We start from the raw sequence: 12976 nt of genomic DNA on the forward strand, positions 1-12976 counted from the left end.
AAGTATCCACATCTACTACTCAAGTCAATGCTATGCTCAGTTTTCAAAGATATATTTTTATTTAGCTGCCTAGTTTATTAATCCAAGTTTGAAAATACCATCTTAAATAACTTGACCAAGGTCATGCAGAAAGTTAGCGCAGAGCCAGAACAGAATCCAATAATTTATCTCCCCATAATATTTTTATTTTCTGTTGTGTGAAAAGGCTGGCGCAGATTTATGTGTTTATGAATATAAGTGACACAAAGATCACATACTGTTTTCATCAAATACTTTCATTATAATGGATCTTTGTACAAATACTACATTTTTACAGGTTTGTGATAATCAAGACAATGCACACTACACATCACTTGTGCAGTCATAAAACACATCACACTTAAAACAAGTCTTCAGTTGCTGTCTTTCTGCTCCTAAATAGTCAATACATTTCTTTTCACTTGTCATAAATAGAAGTGGTCAAGTAAGGGTCTATTAATAGAATACTTGTCAGGATATCATGCAGAAAGCTTGCATAAATACACAGGGAATAATATACAACCACCTTTAAATTCTCCAATTGTTAAGCACAAAAATCATCATTTTCATTCCAATACAGTACTATGTAGAAATATGGAAGAGGAAGCAGTTTCTCATTCCAGATATAAGAGATAACAGCTAATTAAGTTTTTTTTTTTAAATTCAGGCACCAAACAAAATTATCCTGCAACATACAATAGTACTTACATAGAGTGCTCTCCTTTGTACATTACAAAACAAATTATATGGCATGATTTTTCATCTCGCATTATGAATATCTCACCATATATGAAATGCATTAAAGTCCCAACCTGACATATACAAAAAGTGTTCTCCTGGCCTTTTAGAGAAATTCATAATACAGAAGTGAAACATATCAAGAAGGGTGGAAAAACACTTTCTAGTTGTAACTATTGTAACTGAAGGCTAATTATCAATACAGAAATGATACTATCATATTCCACTTTTACTGCGCTGTTGAAAATCAATATTTTAATGTGGGATTCCTTTCACCATATAAATGAATGGTCAATCAATCATTATTCTGTGCCACAGAAATCTTTCATCCCAGTTTTAGAGCTATATTATATTAATTAAACCATCTTCAGTAAATTGTTTAAAATGCACAAAACAGTGTTTCAGTTACCCACATTAAACAACGATCTCTAAAAATGAAATAGCAAAGCCTATTTTAAACAACTACTCAAGGGCCTGGCAAAAAGTCAATTGCCTTATAGAGGCAGTTTTCTTATACAGGGGGAACAGATACATGTGGGGATACTTTGGCGCAGTCTCTTTAGGACAGGAGTTTAAGACAGCTCTTTTGTACATGTACTGTAGTTCCTTTTTTTAAGGTTAAAAAGGGAAAAGAACAAAATACAATGAACACAGTCATCTTATTCTGATCGTAACAACAATGCATCTCTTCAATTATCTTCCAGGTGGGGGCAACAGTAAGCCAGTTTTCTTTGATAAATGGCTTCATCCCCTCTGCATTAGCAAGCACAGAAACAAGGGTATGCTGATAAATGATAAAAGTAGGGAAATGGTGTGTGACCCTTTCCTACCCCTTGACTTTTCCTAATTTCCCAAGATGCCAGGCCATTGTATATCTGTTAGAGACATGTATCTTACCCTCCAGTTGGCAAGAAGATAGCTGATAGATCTTACTTAATTCTCCCACCTTCTTTGCTCCCTCCATCAGACATCCCCCCGTCCCTCTATACATGTACACAAGGCATTCATTTCAAACTCATTAATTGTCCAGATATCATTCCCTCTATTCTCCTCCCTTCCTTGATGTCGTGAAAAATAAATAATAAATAATACTAGCACTTATATAGCACTTGACATTTTCAAAGTGCTTTACAAACATTAACTAATTAGTCATCACAACTCCCTTTGAAATAGGTAAATAAGAATTATTATTCCCATTTTACAGAGGAGAAAACCACAATACAGAGATGCTAAATCACTTTCCCAAGGCCACCTAGCAGATCAGTGGCAAGGCCAGGATTAGAATTCAGAAGTGTCTGGCTCCCAGTCTGTGCTCTATTCACTAGATAACGCTGCCACTCAAAATGATGGCCCTGCATCCTTATCCACTAATAAGATCCTAAGAAGGATTTGCACTTCAGGATTGAGTACCAAAATAACTAACCCATCTCCTCCAATTCTCCCACACATGGTCTTTCCCCTTAGGCTGGGAACATAAGGGAGAGGGCAGAAAGGAGTTTGCATGTGTGGGTGAGAAGCAGGTAACAGTTCAAGTGAATTTTGAAAAATCGTTTCACCTCTCTCCATGACAAGGTCTTTCCTTGCATCCACGGACTGGGATCTAGGACTGTGTGCACGGCTTTTGTGGAGGAAGTAGCAGGACAAGTGCACTGAGGTGCAATGGTCCCACTTCCTCCAAGCCTCTTGCAGGGTCCCTCAAGTGTGGAGCACAGACAAGGTAAGGTGCGTCCTCCACGTGCAGAGAAGAGGCCAAGTGCACGGCGGGCCAGCAGGTGCCCCCCGCCCCCGGTGGCTCCTTGTATTCCCCCCCGTGGAGGCAGAGAGGCGATAAGGAGTGCAAGGTGCGTGGAAGGGAAGAGACCAGGCCAAATGCACCGAGGCTCTGTGGTCCCCGTTCCTCTAACACCTGCCCTCCCTTTGTCCCCCGAGACCAGAGGGGACCAGGCCGGGCAAGCGCGTGCTTGGAAACGCCCGGGCCCAGTACCCCGCAGGGCCCCCGCTTTCCCGCACCCGGGTGGTGGGGGGGCAGCCTCAGGCGGCGGCTGCAGCAACAACAGGCGGCCGCGGCCCCAGCGCTACGTGTGGCTCCTCCTGCCGCCAGCAGCAGCAGCCCGCCCCCTGGGGGTCCCGCTCCCGGGGGCCGCCTCGGCCCCCGCCTCGGGTCGGTACTTGAGCCAGCAGATGAGCCAGGTGACCACGACGGAGAAGAGGGCGAGGATGCTGGCGACCGAGAGGCAGATGGGCCCCACGGGGGAGGGCGAGGCCGGGCCGCCGGGCCTCGGCTCCCCCCCGTACTGGTTGACGAAGATGAGGCCGGTGAAGAGCAGCACCACCATGGAGAGGAAGGAGAACACCACGCACACGCAGCCCGCGCTCAGCGCCGCCCGCTTGCAGCTCTGGCAGCTCTCGTAGCCGCCGCCCGAGGAGCGCGGGCCGGGGCGCTGCGGCCGCGGGGCTGGGCCCGCCTCGTGGGGCGCGGGGCGCGGCTGGGGGCCGGCGGCGGGGCGCGGCGCGGGCGGCAGGCGGTCCTGGGGCAGCGGGTCGCGGGCCCGCAGCTGCAGGGGGAAGGCCTCGGCCAGCTTGGTGTTGACGGGCAGGCTGTGCACGCGCTGGTCGGGCAGGGCGGTGCGGTGGCGGCACACCGGGCAGCAGATGGTGCCGCTGGCCCCGGCGCGCCATGGCGCGGCGCCGGGCGGGCCGGCCTGCGCGGGGGCGGGCGGGGGGCGCTGCGCGGCCCGCAGGTGCAGCTGGCTCAGGCACTCCTGGCAGAAGGTGTGCAGGCACTCCAGCAGCTTGGGCGCGCGCCGCTCCAGGTCGAAGTAATTGTAGCAGATCTTGCACTCGTAGTCCTCGTAGTTAGCGGGGTTGGCGGCCCCGGCCGCCGCCGCCGCCTCCTCCTCCTCCGGCCCCCCGCCATCCGCCGCCCCCCCATCCTGCTGCTGCCGCCCGCCCGCCGTCCCTAGGCTGCCGCTGCCCTTCTCCGCCAGCTCGGCCATAACATCTTCTCAGCCGGGGGAGGGAGGGAGCGCCACCGAAAAAGAAAAGCTCGACCCTCCCCCACCGGCTTGTCTCTTCTCAGCCTGGGAGCAGGAGCCCCCGGCCCGCTGCCCGGCTGCCCTTGGGGTGCAGGCACCGTCGCATGGGAGGATGCCGAAGGAGGAGGCGGCTGGACCGGGGGGTTGGTCTCCCCCTTTCCCCCCTCTTTAATGCATGTCTCGTAACTCTTGCATCCTCCTCCAGCTGCGGGCTTCGAGCCTCTGCTGCGTGCGCGGCCGCCCCTCCGCAGTAGCCTCCTCGCCCCCTGGGCTCCTGAGCCTCTCCCTTCTCACCCTCAGCAGCAGCCCCCCGGAGTCGCCGCTTTGCTCCTTCCCTCCCCAGAAGCGAGCGAGCGAGCCGGTGATGTAATGCGGGGTTCCTGCTCCGAACAGGCTCGGGCGGCAGGGGAGAGACAGACACACGCACCAGCGGTTGCCTCTGCATGATCAGCTGTGAGCTCATTTCTGTGTTCAAGGACGAAAGCCCACTCATCACAAGGCCAGCTTAACCTTTTGATTGTAATTAGGAAGCCCAGGGCCAGGCTGGAACCGTAAAGAGAGAATGGGGTTTGCTCTCTTCTTGAAAACAATGATCTCTTACAAATGTCCTGCTGCTGCTGATTCTGAAGGAGATTTTCCTTTGTTAGAATTGAACTGAGATCTAATGCATAGACCAGCACTGAGCCCTGATATGGGTCTTTTTCAGAGTCAGAACAGGAATTGACTACTAGATTAGAGACATATTTAAACAATTGTGCTCTCTCACTGTACTCCTTTTTTGTTTTAGAAATACAATTATGAGGCCGTTCCCACTGAAGTCGATTAGATTTTTGTTATTGATTTAACTGAGAGCAGTATCAGATCCTTACATAGGATTTTCCCCCCAAAGCACATTACTAGCCTTTCATTTACTTCAATCTTTTGACTTAATATAGGTGCCTTTACTGAGGACCCTCTATGGAAGTCTGATTTGTTTGTGGGTGTGGGTCTGGTTCAAGGACAGCTTCAGCTTGGTATGCTGCTCCAATTTTTTTTCCCCTTCAGATCACAGTCAGGAGATTTGGCTCTAGCCACGTTTTCTAACTCTTCACATAATTTTCTGCCAGAACCAAATACGGGACCAAATCCTCTTTACCATACTCATATGAATGTAATATTATAGTCTTAAATGGCACTTCTTGTGTGAGTGAGCAGAGTATGATTTGGCCCATGTTCTTATAGAGGAAGCAGTGCTATTACTTTTTACAATTTGTGGTTTGAATTGATTTTCATAAAAAACAAATATTTTGTGGCGCTGTCATGGATATTTACATATTTAAATGTTAGTTGCATGAAATCCACATATAAGAGCCATGTAGAAAATTTACTACAATAAATATGATCCCTTTTACCCATAATTTTGCCTTTTTATATACTTTTATCTATCTTTGTTGTTCCTCCAATGTCCCTCCCATCAGCTTTCAAAATTCCAAATGGACTGCCAAATGGTCTATTCTTTACTAGCAATACCCATTTTACTAACTGCCTAGCATTATGTGAAGAATCATCTGGTTCTTTGAACCTCTAGTAATCTAAAAGAATGTTCATGATGGAGAATTCTGGATAAATTCTCACAATCTTTGTGTTAAAAGATGTTGCATTGATTCTGGCAAAGATACTCCAGCGAGGAGTACAATTTAGAATTAGTAGGTTTGATCTGGCTTTCTAGAAAAGTATTTATTATGCTCTGAGTAAGGCTAACTAGTGCTAGTATAATGTGTACAGTTGCAGATACATATTCTGTTAAATAACGCTTGGTTACCAGTACACAAAGTTTTATTTTTGGTGAGCTACAAGGAACATACATCAGAGAGGTAGCCGTGTTAGTCTGGTTCTGTAAAAGCAGCAAAGAATCCTGTGGTACCTTATAGATTAACAGACGTTTTGCCTCATCCTCCCTGATTGATCTAACCTCATTATCTCTAGCTTGCTTCTTGCTTGCTTATATTTACCTGCCCCTGTAAATTTCCACTCTTGCATCCGACAAAGTGGGCATTCACCCACGAAAGCTCATGCTGCAAAACGTCTGTTAGTCTATAAGGTGCCACAGGATTCTTTGCTGCTTTTAAGGAACATACAGAGCAATATGATTCACTTTCCTTATGGATGCTGGAAATGCAAGATATTTAATGCATCATGGAATCTGGAGCTGAAAGTAGCTTTGAAGGTTTCCTTGTTCACATTCCGCCATTGCATTACAGCATCAAGTGCTTTGTCTGGTCTCATTTAAAATGATGATGCTTTCACCACTTCCAATGAGATTATATTCCACAGTCTCACTAAACAATTTTGCTCTGTTACCTTTGTGTAAACCAAGAGTAACTCCCCTGACTTTTTATTATGGGTCAGGCCACTTAGTTCCTCAAGAATGCACAATACTGCTGGTAATTCTGGATATTTTAGTACCAGAAAGATTTGGACAAATTGGAGGGAATTGAGGGAGGTAAATACATTGTTACTTGTTCAGAGGGACTGATTGATCAGAAAAGATTAAAACAAAAAGGTAGATATATTATTTGCTAAATGATAAGGGCAGATTAGAAAACTCTCTACACATATCTGAATGGTAAAACCAGGAGAGAGAAACATATTTAAAGTAGGTGGTGTGGCAGAGCTCTGACCTTGTCCCCACAGTCTCTGTTGCTCCTATGGCCTTGTACCAAAACAGTTTAGCCTCCTGTCCTGACGGGCCTGTCTTCCCATCCCAGGAGGTGTTTCTGTAGTGCTGCGTTGGGGGAAACCCGGGCCTGCTCTCTACTCTGGGTTCCGGCCCAGGGACCATAATGGTAGTAGCTGTTGGCAGCCACAAGGATAAATCTGCGCCCCAGCAGGTAATAACGCAACGTTTCCATGGCCCATTTTACGGTGAGGCACTCACTCTCTACCACTGCATATTTTTGTTCCCTCGGAAGGAGTTTCCTACTGAGGTAGAGAATTGGGTGTTCCTCTTCCCCAACCATGTGCGACAGGATGGCCCCTAACCCCACCTCGGATGCATCTGTCTGTAGGATGAATTATTGGTGAAATCCAGGGCTATCAGTATGGGGATACTGCAGACCGTGAATGCCCTCCCTGCTGCATCGGACCATCTGACTGGATCAGGACCATAGGCCTTCACTAAGTCCGTTAGGAGACTTGCCCTTATGGCAAAATTGGGGATGAAATGCCGGTAATACCCCACCATCCCTAGGAATGCTCGGACCTGCTTCTTATGACTCGGCCATGGCCAATTTTGGATAGCCTCTAACTTATTCAGTTGGGGTTTTACCAGACCTTTTCCTACCACGTAGCCAAGATATTTGGCCTCTGTGAACCCTACGGCGCACTTAACAGGGTTCGCTGTAAGGACAGCTCGCCTGAAGGTATCAAGGACCGCCCCCACATTTTCCAAGTGGGTCTCCCAGTCTGGGGTATGAATCACCACATCATCCAAGTAGGCCGCAGCATAACTGGCATGGGGGCGTAATAACTTGTCCATAAGGCGCTGAAAGGTAGCTGGGGCCCCATGTAGTCCAAAAGGGAGAACTGTATATTGGAAGAGACCCTCTGGTGTAGAAAACACCATCTTTTCCTTTGCATCTTCGGCTAGGGGAATCTGCCAGTACCCCTTTGTCAAGTCTAGGGTTGTCAAGTACCAGGCAACCTAGTTCGTCTATGTGGGGTATAGGGTAGGCATCAAACTGGGATCTCATTTAGTCGATGGAAGACATTGCAGAACCTCGTGGTGCCATGAGGTTTGGGCTCCAACACTATTGGGCTGGACCACTGGCTGGGGGATTCTTCGATGATCCCCCTCTCCAGCATTTTCCTGACTTCTGCTTTTATTTCTTCCCTTTTGGCTGCTGGCACCCAGTAGGGCCTCATAGTTACTCTGGCCCCAGGGTTCATGATGATGTGGTGATATGTCCCAGTTGTGTGACCTGGCTTTGATGAGAATACGTCTTGATATTGGGCGATCATCTCAGTTACCTCTTTCTTCTGGGCTGTCGTTAGATCAGGAGACACCCTCACCTGTTCAGGATTTTTGTTCCCTGGGTGCAGGGAACCACTTCTCGAACCACTGTGCATGCCTCTCGCGCATGCCAGGGTTTCAGAAGGTTAATGTGGTATATCTACTCTAGTTTTCGACATCCCCATTGTCGCACCTTGTAACTTACTTCCCCTACGGGTTCGACTATTTCGTAGGGTCCTTGCCACTGGGCCAACAACTTACTTTCAGCCCTGGGTACCAATACCATTACTCAGTCACCGGGTTGAAACTGACGAACCTTGGCTTGATGGTTGTAGTAGGTTCTCTGGGCCTCTTGGACCTTCTCTAGGTGCTCCCTCACTATGGGAGTGACCCGGGCTATCCGGTCCCTCATCTGTAGCACATGATATATAAAGTTCTTCCCCTTACTGGGTTCCTCCTCGCAAATTTCCTTAGCTATGTCCAGGATGCCTCGGGGGTTGCATCCATACAACAGCTCAAAGGGGGGAAATCCGGTGGAAGCTTGGGGGACCTCATGGATGGCGAACATGAGGTATGGTAGTAGGTTGTCTCAATCTTTCCCATCCTTGCTTACCACCTTTCTTTTCATGGCCTTGAGGGTTCAGTTAAATCTTTCCACCAGACCATCGGTCTGTGGATGGTAAACCGAGGTCCGCAGGGTCTGGACATGGAGCAGGGAACACAGGTCCTTCATCAACTTGGACATGAATGGTGTTCCCTGGTCTGTGACGATTTCTTTTGGTAGCCCTACCCGGGCAAAGATTGCCACTAATTCTTTGGCAATGCTCTTAGAAGTTGTGTTTCATAAGGGGACAGTTTCTGGGTACCTGGTTGCATAGTCTAGGATGACAAGCACATACTGGTGGCCTCGGGTCATTTTCTCTAGCGGCTCCACAAGATCCATGGTGATCCACTCGAACAGAACTTCGATGATCGGCAGGGGTACCAGAGGAGCTCTTAGATGTGGACGAGGGCTGTGCAGTTGACATTCAGGGCAAGAGGCACAGTACCGCCGGACGTCTTCATGTATCCCCGGCCAGAAGAACCTACGTAAGATTCACACCTGGGTTTTCTCTACTCCCAGGTGCCCTCCAAAAAGGTGACTGTGAGCGAGGCTTAATACTGCCTTCTGGTGTTTCTGGGGTACCAGGAGCTGGTGTACCTCTTGCTCCTGCATTTGCATGACCTGGTAAAGGAGATTCCTCTTGATCACAAAATAAGGCCTTGGCCCCTGGGCCTTTCCTTCTAGAGGTACCCCATCTATCCCAGCCAACTCCTTCCTGGCATTCTCGTACCTTGGGTCTTCCACCTGGTTCCATCCAAAAGTCTCTCTCCCGGGGCTTATCAGCCCTGACTCTGAGGGATCTATCTCTGCCCTCTCGACTGGCTCCGTGAGGTTGGGGTTGGAAGTGGTCTCTGACCCCTCCTCTGTCTCGGGGTCTTCCCCTTTGGTTGCCCATGTACGTCTGCCTACATAGGTGGCCCTCTGTCCTTGTATCAGGATTCAAGTACCCAAGGCCTTGGCTGCCCTTCTTTCTTTCTTGGTCTTCCTGCCTTTCCCCGGAACAGGGAATAGCTCCTGGGTCATTTCCGTGAAAAATGGGAGGTGACATTCTTCCGCAGAAGCCTCCTGAAGTTCGGGGAGCTCCTCTCCCTCCAATTCCTCTGGTGGGAGCAAGTTTCCAACCCAGGGAAATCTCTACTTATGAGCACAGGGTATGGGAGGTTTGGGACTACCCCTGCTTTCACCCTGGTGACATTTCCCTGAATTTAAATTTTCATTGGTATGATGAGGTAGTAACTAACAGTCCCATGGACACAGGTTACCCCCGTACACTTAGCCTGAATTAACTGGCTGCGCTTCACTAATTTACCTGAAATTAGGGTAATAGCACTCCCCGAGTCTATGAGTGCCATGGTTTCTACCCCATTCAACTTTACCTGCCTTGTATATTTATGTGGGGTTACTGCAACCCCTACAATATTGAGTAGGCTGCATGGGTCTGCCCCGTCCCCCAGGTTACACTGCATGGACTCTACGACATTGGGGCACTGGGCCGCTATGTGCCCCAACTCCCCGCACCCGTAACACTTATAATTACTTCTAGTCACTCCCCTATCACGTGGGTTAGGGGGTTTAGTCCCAGGGTCCCCCCCTACTCAGGCCTTTTCCTTCCTTCTGGGTTCCCGGATGGTTTTCAGTCCCCCTCTTCTTCCATCTAGTACTCCATGGGGATTTGGCTGCCTGACCCTCTAGGGTCAGGATCAAGTGTTTGCTTTGTGAGGGGCCTTCCTTGGGTAGTTGGGTCAATTCCCTGGCTGTCATCTGTCTTTCCACCAATGTGATCATTTCGTCGTAGGTGGATGGATTGTTCTGGCATACCCATTTGTGGAGATCTGGTGGCAGTCCCCGCATGTAATGGTCCATGACCAAAGTCTCCAAAATCTCCTCCGGACTGCATGCCTTTCACTTCCGAGCAAGGTGTATGAGGTTGAACAGTTGGGACCTCGGTTTGTTCTCCTGGTATTACCACTCCTGGAGTCTCTCGGCCCGTACCACTGCCGTCACCCCTGATCATGCTAGGATCTCTGCCCTCAGCCGGGAATAGTCAGCGGCATCCTTGGTGGGCAGATCAAAGTAGGCCTTCTGGGCCTCTCCGCACAAAAAAGGGGCGAGAATGCTGGCCCACTGCTCCTGGGGACACGCCTCATGCTGAGCAGTCCTTTCAAACGAGAGGAGATATGCCTCTACTTCATCCTCTGCTGTCATCTTTGGCAGACGGCCAGTGGGACTCAGGGTTCGCATCCCATCAGACCTCCAGGCCTGGGTGGTGAGGATCTTCAGCTGGTCCACTACCTCCCTCAGGAGAGCTTGATCTTGGGTTGCCTGGCTCATTAATAATTGGTTGATTTCCTGCTGTAACCTCATGAACTCCTGTTGCACCATCACCTGAGCCTGGGATGCCTCCTGCTGGGCCACTGTGGCTTGCACCAGCACTCTCACCACCTCCTCCATTGTGGTGCAAACAAAAAACCAAAAACCCCAGTGTACTTAAAAAAAAACAAACAAAAAAAAAACACCTCTTTGTTCCACCATGCTGTGAACAATCAAGATCTCACCACTGACACCAGTTGTGGCAGAGCTCCGACCTTGTCCCCGTGGGTCCCGTGCTTCCAGGCGATTTATGCTAGCTTCAGAGGCTCACTGCAACCCTCCACGTAGCCCTTCTCTCTCTGTATCCCTGGCCCTAGTCTACTGATCCCTTTTCATCATAAACCAGCAAGGAGGTTGGTGAGAGAACTCCCACAGTCTCTGTTGCTCCTACCAAAACAGTTTAGCCTCCTGTCCTGATAGGGGCTTGTCTTCCCCTCCCAGGAGGTGTTTCTGTAGTGCTGGGTTGGGGGGAACCCGGGCCCGCACTGTACTCTGGGTTCTGGCCCAGGGACCCTAATGGTAGCAGCTGTTGGCAGCCAACCTTTCACTGCCAGAGTTGCTACATTTCCCTGGGCCACTCTCCCATAGCTCTCCTGCTTCTCCCTTACCTTAGGGCTCCCTTACCAATGACTTGAGGGTGTCTTCATTAACCAGCCCTTCAGCCACACTTCCTCTCCTTGGCTCCCTGGCTCTCCTCTGCCTGACTGGAGTGAGTCCTTTTATAGTATCAGAGGGGCCTTAATTAGAGTCAGGTGGTCACATTAGCTTAATGGCCTCACTGACTCGTTGCAGGTTAATTGGAGTCAGGTGTTCTCATTAGCCGGGAGCAGCCCCTGCTCTGGTCAGTCAGGGAACAGAAAACTGTTAATCCAGTGGCCAGTATATCTGCCTTCTGCTACTCTGCTGTACCCAACTGGCCTGGGTCTATGCCACTGATCATAACATAATCTGAAGCAATGGGATAAAATTTAGTAGAGGAAAGAGTAGTCTGAATATAAGGAATGAAGCAGTTTAACACTGTACTGGTACTCAGGACGTCTGGGCTTATAGATTCCAAGGCCAGAAGGGACCATTGAGATCATCTCGCCTGAACTGCTGTATAATACAGGCCATAGAACTCTGCCAAAATAATTCCTTTTGAAGTAGAGCATATCTTTTAAACAAACATCCAGCCTTGCTTTAAAAATTGCCAGTGATGAAGAAGCCACCACACACTTGGTAAATTGTTCCAATGGTTAATTACCCTCACTTTTAAAAATTTACACCTTATTGCCAGTCTGAATTTGCCTAATTTCAACTTCCAGACATTAGATCTTGCTATATCTTTGTCGGCTAGATTGAAAAGCCGATTATTAAGTATTGGTTTCCCATGTAGGTATGTATAGACTGTAATCAAGTTAGTCCTTAATTTGATTTGAGCTTTTTGAGTCCATCACTATGAAAGGCATGTTTTGTAAACCTTTAACCTTTCTCATTCTCTCTGTTTCTATTGCTGGCTTTGGCCGGTTGAGTGACCTTGGACAAATCATTTTGTGCCTCTGTGCCTCAGTTTCTCCATTGGTAAAATGGGAATAATGATACTGACCTTTGTAAAACACTTGGAGATCTACTGATGAAAGGAGCTATAACAGCTACATATTATTATTCTCCAAACAGTAGCTATATTCTTTGCTTATTTACCTCAAGATATAAATTCAAAATCACTCTACTGAATTCTACAGACTTGTAGGTTCAGCCTCCCTTCTGCAATACAGAGATAGACTATTGCTTTCATAGTCCACAGTGTGCTGTTTCCCATGTGTGTCCCAACAATCACACTTTTCTAAAATGCCATATTGATTTGCAGGCCCGTAGCTAATCTGCCATCCGTAATCACCCTCAGGTCTTGTTTAGTATTATTGTTTTTCCAGTGTTGCATCTCTCTTCTACTGAATATCTGTGTTTTAGATTATTTTCCCTCAGATGCATTGGCTTACTTTTTCTCCTACAGTGAATCTCATTTTATTTTCTGTACATATTTATTCTTATGGTTTCCTCATATAGCTTTTTCTTCCTCACTGTGGCTCTTGACACCTCCCAGTTTAGTATTATCTGCACATTCAAGTAATGCACTGTTTCATTCTTCCAGAACTGTAATACAGTTGTAAATAAAATCATCCTTGACACCACCAACTTGATATTGTTGTCATTTTGCATTACTCTGTCTTTCAGTTAATTTCA

The 12976-nt window shown here is 48.0% G+C and overlaps 1 protein-coding gene across 1 annotated transcript; it reads right to left on the bottom strand.

Moving 5' to 3' along the window:
• Positions 1-256: 256 nt before the first annotated feature.
• On the bottom strand, positions 257-4386 carry LOC123376896 (RING finger protein 223-like). Its single transcript, XM_045029156.1, has one exon. The coding sequence runs from the start codon at positions 3750-3752 to the stop codon at positions 2832-2834; it is 921 nt and encodes a 306-aa protein (XP_044885091.1). The 5' UTR covers positions 3753-4386; the 3' UTR covers positions 257-2831.
• Between the last annotated feature and the right edge of the window lie 8590 nt (positions 4387-12976).

The sequence above is a fragment of the Mauremys mutica genome, chromosome 9 (assembly GCF_020497125.1).
Source record: "Mauremys mutica isolate MM-2020 ecotype Southern chromosome 9, ASM2049712v1, whole genome shotgun sequence".
NCBI classification, from domain to species: Eukaryota; Metazoa; Chordata; order Testudines; family Geoemydidae; genus Mauremys; species Mauremys mutica.

Excerpts from the sequence above, each read along its gene's own strand:
- LOC123376896 (XM_045029156.1), bottom strand. The coding sequence starts at position 3,752 with ATGGCCGAGCTGGCGGAGAAGGGCAGCGGCAGCCTAGGGACGGCGGGC.